General features: G+C 35.1%; 1 protein-coding gene across 1 annotated transcript; it reads right to left on the reverse strand.

Moving 5' to 3' along the window:
- Window positions 1-1,251: 1,251 nt before the first annotated feature.
- Window positions 1,252-2,899, reverse strand: LOC111393079 (zinc finger BED domain-containing protein RICESLEEPER 4-like). The gene is made up of 2 exons (XM_023018481.1): window positions 2,857-2,899; window positions 1,252-2,099 (listed from the first exon to the last, which is right to left on the reverse strand). Exons 1-2 carry the CDS (start codon window positions 2,897-2,899, stop codon window positions 1,252-1,254), a joined length of 891 nt encoding a protein of 296 aa, XP_022874249.1.
- Window positions 2,900-5,924: the final 3,025 nt, after the last annotated feature.

Genomic DNA, 5,924 nt, shown 5'->3' on the forward strand with positions numbered 1-5,924 from the left:
AAAATACATATTACCTTCATCTAACTGGTTGTAATGCTCAATATCTTCCATGTGAAAACCATCTAATTGTGGAGAAGCTTTCAACCAATTTTGTGTGCATACCAAGACTTCCACCATTTTAGGACTCAATGAACTACGAAAAGGATCAAGTATCCTTCCTCCGGTACTAAAAGCACTTTCTGAAGCAACTGTTGAAACTTGAATTGCCAAGACATCCTTAGCAAGATTAGACAAGACACCGTACTTACTTTTGTTAAGCTTCCACCAATCGAGAACATCAAAGTCCTTGTTCTCTATGCTTTCACGAGCATCAAGTAAGTATCTTTCCACAACATTTTTTATTTCAGCATAATCTTTTACAACTTGTTTTTTCAAAAATCTAGAAAGACGAGCATCACTCATAGAAGAAGAACTATCTTTATTTGTACCGAAAGAAGTTAAAGACTCATCAGTTGATACTTGACTACTTCCATGAACACCTTCACAGGCCACATACCACTCATAAATATCCATTAAATTGTCTTTCAAAGATTTCATCATGGTACTAACAACTTCCCCATCCATGTATAGATCACTAAAACAGTATTCAACGTAATCCATTTTATATCTTGGATCAAGAATAGTAGCAACAAGCAACAACTGATTCACGTTTTCCATTTTACCCCAATACTTATCAAACTTCTTCTTCATGTTAGTTGCCATTTCACCCAACGAAAAATTTCCACTTTATATCCATTCATCCAATTCGGTTACAAGATTACAAATTTCATGAAGATAAGCACAAGCACTAACACGCAACGAAGAACTAAAAGTCAAAGTCACATCAAAGAAATTTTTAAGAAACTTGACAAACACCGATCCATTTTCCCAATCTAATTTTGAAGGAGGTCCACCTCTCTTTCTACCACCATCGTCTTCCCGAAAGTAATGCAAATATTGAGCATCCTCTTCTTCTAACCTATCGAAAGCTTTCTCAAATTTCAATGCCGTTTCCAACATCAAATATGTAGAATTCCACCTAGTTGGAACATCCAAAAATACAATAGACTTGCAATCAATCTTCTCTTTTCTTGCACACTCCTTCAGTTTTTCATACCTAGCAGGAGAAGATTTCACATATTTGATTGCATTGCGGATATTCACAATGGAGTCATGCACATCCCTCAACCCCTCACAAACAATCAAATTAATAATATGTGCACAACACGTCATGTGCAAATATTTCCCATCGAGAACACATTCATCACTACCTCAAGCAATCAATTTCCTCCTAAGATAAGCAATATCCACATCATTAGAGCTTGCATTGTCAACAGTGATTGTAAAAACTTTCTCAATTCCCCAATCTTGTAAACAAGTCTCAATCATTTTCCCAATCGTTTCTCCCTTGTGATTTGGAACAACACAAAAACTCAAAATACGCTTATTAAGAGTCCAATCAGAATCAATAAAATGTGCTGTAAGAGACATGTAATTAACATTTTGAATGGAAGTCCAAGTATCGGTTGTAAGGGAAACCCTTTGACGGTGAAAAGAAAAGATATCTCTCAATTTCAATTTTTCATCTAAATACAATTGATAGATGTCTCTCATGAGAGTCCTCCGAGATGGAGCCCGAAATTGAGGACATGCTACACTACAAAAGAACCTAAAGCCCCGACCTTCAACAAACCTAAAAGGTAATTCATCCAATACAACCATCTTAGCACATGCAACTCTACACTCTTCTTTACTTTGACCAACAGCAACAAGATTACTCCCACTCCCCTCTTTTTTGGTCTCAAAAGAAAGGATTTTTTGCTTCTTATCCACCAATCTACCAGGATACTTCTTACATTGATTTGTCAAATGATTGCTCAATGTGCTAGTACCACACTTCTTAGTGCCACAAGCATAATCTACCTCACAGTAGTTACATTTACACCTAACATCTGGATCATCCCTTGATCCCAAAAGCGTAAAGTGATCCCAAACATATGAAGCTAATCTACTAGATTTTCGTTTACCTAATGTTGACGGTGCACGTGGAGGAAGACTTGGTTGTAAATCTGTGTCATTTGATGGAGTTTCTATGCCATGTTCTTCACGTTCATCCATATCTACAAACACAAACATGATGTTAAAGCAATGAATGTACTTTTGTAGTCTGTGGGTGTAAAAATGAAGAATAAGGGGCTGTTAACGGAATAAGTCACATAATTCTTTGTAATGCCAATAAAACTTGATGAAACAGGGGTGTGGAAAAGGAGCAAATTTTGTACAATGAATTCATGATTGAGTTTTGAAAAACTGGAGTCTTGTCAAATCCTAGAAATACTTTTCATTAATAAGTAATTCACAGAAACAACAGAAACTATAGATACATCCATAATAATTCACAGATACTATAGATAAGCAATATGTACATGAAAATTTGTTAATTAAATTGAAGCAAAGTTTTTATACTCCGTCAACCATCTCAATTACAGATAGTTCGTTCAACGTGCTTCACCTATGTCAAAGTATGCTCAAATTGAAGACTTGAGTTCACATCTTGCACGTATCATGTTTTTCATAAAAAAGGATAACAATAAAAAGTGTGTTAAAAATAAAAATGTGCAAGCCTTCACTATCTGTTGAAATTCTTAAATCAGGAATTTAATAAATAAATAAATCTAGATGGCCATTATACACAATTAAATTAGATATATAAAATCCATCTTGAAACCCGTGTTGTCTTCATTTAGCTAAGTTTGGTGTGATTACAGATTACTGATTGGTATTCTTAATATATAATACCCATCAAGGTAATTGATACTTGAGACTTTATGTATGAATTATATGAATTAAATCTCGATTTAAAAGGATGATACTTACCTGTGGCTGTGGTTTGAGAGAAGCTGCCGGCCGACGGGTTCATGCTCAGTTGCTCACGAGTCACGGGACAGAGAGAGATTAGGGCAAGGAGTTGGGTGTTGATACTTGAGACTTGAGAGACTGAGATGAGAGATGAGAGACGAGAGTGAGAGTGAGTGGATAAATAAGAGTATTATACGACACAATGTCCGGTTGGGGAATTCTGTCGAACAGCTGATGACTGATGAGCAATGTGAGGTTGTGATTCTTTCCCATAGGCAGCTACAATGGCGTTAAAGGAGAAGACATTGGGATAAAGTATGAGATCAAATGCATTACGAGCAGCGGAGAGACGGCTGCATTTGGAGTAAAGGAGGATGAAATGGTTGGAGATATATGTGGATTCAGAGTGACTGCGGCGGCTGCTTGAGTCTTGAGGAAATATTATTAGGTTTAGGGCTTCAGTAGTTCAGTTTATTACTTCATATTTTATTTATATTTTTTTTTTCGATTTTAAATGTTAGCGGTTTGGGTCGGGTTGGGTTTGATCGGTTTTCTATGGGTAACCCATAACCCGACCCAACCCGACCCAACAACACCCCCTAAACCCGAAACCCACATAAAAACACAAAAAAACCGATCGATTTGGGTCGGTTCGGTCGATTTTCGTGGGTTGGTTTGGGTTTTGCCCAGCCCTATTTCCAATGAAGGGTGTATATGTAGAGTTTCGAGAAAACGTGGTAGCTGTTGGATCGGAACCACATATCCCTACCTTATTCTTCTATACATCATATTCTTCTTATACATACATTTATTATATTGACAAAGGGTCAACTATCATATATTTCTAGGTTGATATTTCCTGACATAAGATAAAGTAGACGTCTAATCAGCCTTTCACAAAGATATTCGTCAGGTCGATAGATGTGGCAGTCTCCTTGTCTCCTAGAACTTCAACCTCGTCTTTCAAGACCTCAACAAGTCGTGAACATTAGGATTTCGGCATATACCCTTCATTAAGGCTTCGGCATATATCTAGTTGAGTGGCACCTTGGCCAGCACAAGGATTTCGGCTTCTGTAGCCTTCGTAATCTTGTTGCTTTATCTTTTCATATGTTTGGACTGACTCTTCCGATAATGTCAATGGGGCTTCCACGTTTTGCTTTTGATGGCTAACTTCATATGGGAAGTAACAATTAAAGTTAAAAACTTAAAGGGTCTAAACAGAAAAGCAGAAATAAAATTAAAATGAAATTAAGGACCTGTTTTTTAATCCAAAGAGGGGAGGCTGGTAAGGGATGTGTGTGTTATCTCACATCAGTTTAATACCGAAATAAAGTGGAGAAGCCCTAAAGTGGATAAGCTCAAGATCTTTATAAATTTATATTTATTTCGATATTAAATCGATGTGGGATAACACAACCCTTTACCGAAACAATGATGTAAGAAACTGTCCAGTCATATAACACATATGGATCTTCTACTAAGCCAACTGTTACCAAGTATAGGACCAAACTGAAGCAGAAAAAGCAGCTATTATGCTATGATCTGAATAGCATTAATCAAGAATTATGATGGAGGGTGGGGTCATGGGATTGTGGGATCTTTGATTCTGTGCGACAGCGTGTGAATTAGCTGTAAAAAAGGGAGATGTAATGGTGGCAGGCAGTCGAGACCCATTTGCGCCAGCTCTTCAGAATCGAACCGTTGTGCTTTACTTTGTTTACAACTTTTGATGGTTTTTCAATTTGCCCCCTCTAAATTTTTAAATATCATTTTGCCCCTTCGTATTCTAGCATTTTGTGTACGGAGACAAAAAGGCCTTTATGGGGTTATAGTGGAGTGAAGAAGCATAATCAATTGATTAAAAATTATTGACATTTAAAATTTCATCATTACAATCAAATATAGGTAATTACGATGTCGTGGATAAAATTCTCATCATAAAATATAATTCTAACTAATATAAAATTAATTATATTCGTGTTCATGAGAATAAATAATAATTGCTATCGTTGTATATTAGCATCAAATTTAGAATTAAGTCTACGTTAAATAAATTTAGCAAATTGATTTTATGTATATTCAAATCACACGCTCCACGAATAGAGGCTCCTATATTTCTTCTCTAAATTATTTCTATGATTTATTTTAATTATTAAAAAAAAAAATTTTGGAAGTGTTTGAGAAAGAAATTAGATGCCTTTTGGACTTTCTTGAAATTTCTTTTCAAGATATTTGGCATCACGTAAATTCAATTTGGTGGTATTTCAACTTGCCCTTGTAAATTTTTAATCACTTTGATTCCCCGTAAGTTCACCTTAGTTCATCTTGTTTTTGGGGAGAGAGAAATGTTATTTTTTGCCCATTGAGTAATATTCTTATAGTCGTAATTTTATAGTACTTGTGTAAAGATAGATATTCTATAAGGACGTGTTTAGTGCACAATTATAAAGATGTAAAATTGGTGCAGATTGTCGCTAATGTGCAGCCCTTTCAGTGTGGGTGGTCCCTAACATTCCAATCATGATGTTAACCCCTTCGGAAAAGCCACATTAACAGAAAGATCTAGCCAATTGGTTGACAGAAGATAGTGTGGCATTTTGTGATTAGATGAAAAATGTTATTGTGTTTTAAATAGTTCAATGATAGATCGTCACGTGGCATTATGTCAATCATTGGCATAATTCAAACCCTTTACCTATTGATTTTTGGGTGCAAAAAAACTTTTGAATTGTTTTCATTCATTCTTGCAGTAAAAGTATATCTATTTAATGAAAAACACTTATACCTTTATCCACATTTACCCTTGTGCAAAAAATTTTAATTCTCATATTTCTTAATAGCTTATTTATCTATCGATTTTTTTAACCTTTTTTGTAAAAAAATTTCTAAAATATACAAATCTTGCAACAGTACTTTCATTAACACCAGGGAATCAAAAAATAAAATAAAAAAAATTAATAACATGAGAGCATCCATAAGCATAAATTAGAAACAATTTTTAATTTTCAGTTTGCATACAATATGAAATAAAATCATTATAAGTCAGATGTTGTTGAGGTCAACGATTAACTCAAGTGGTAGGG

This window comes from Olea europaea, chromosome 4 (assembly GCF_002742605.1).
Source record: "Olea europaea var. sylvestris chromosome 4, O_europaea_v1, whole genome shotgun sequence".
NCBI lineage: Eukaryota > Viridiplantae > Streptophyta > Magnoliopsida > Lamiales > Oleaceae > Olea > Olea europaea.

Coding starts and splice junctions, on each gene's coding strand:
- LOC111393079 (XM_023018481.1), bottom strand. CDS start 2,899: ATGAACCCGTCGGCCGGCAGCTTCTCTCAAACCACAGCCACAG. Junction 2,100..2,856: donor CTCTCAAACCACAGCCACAG/GTAAGTATCATC, acceptor TTGTGTTTGTAG/ATATGGATGAACGTGAAGAA.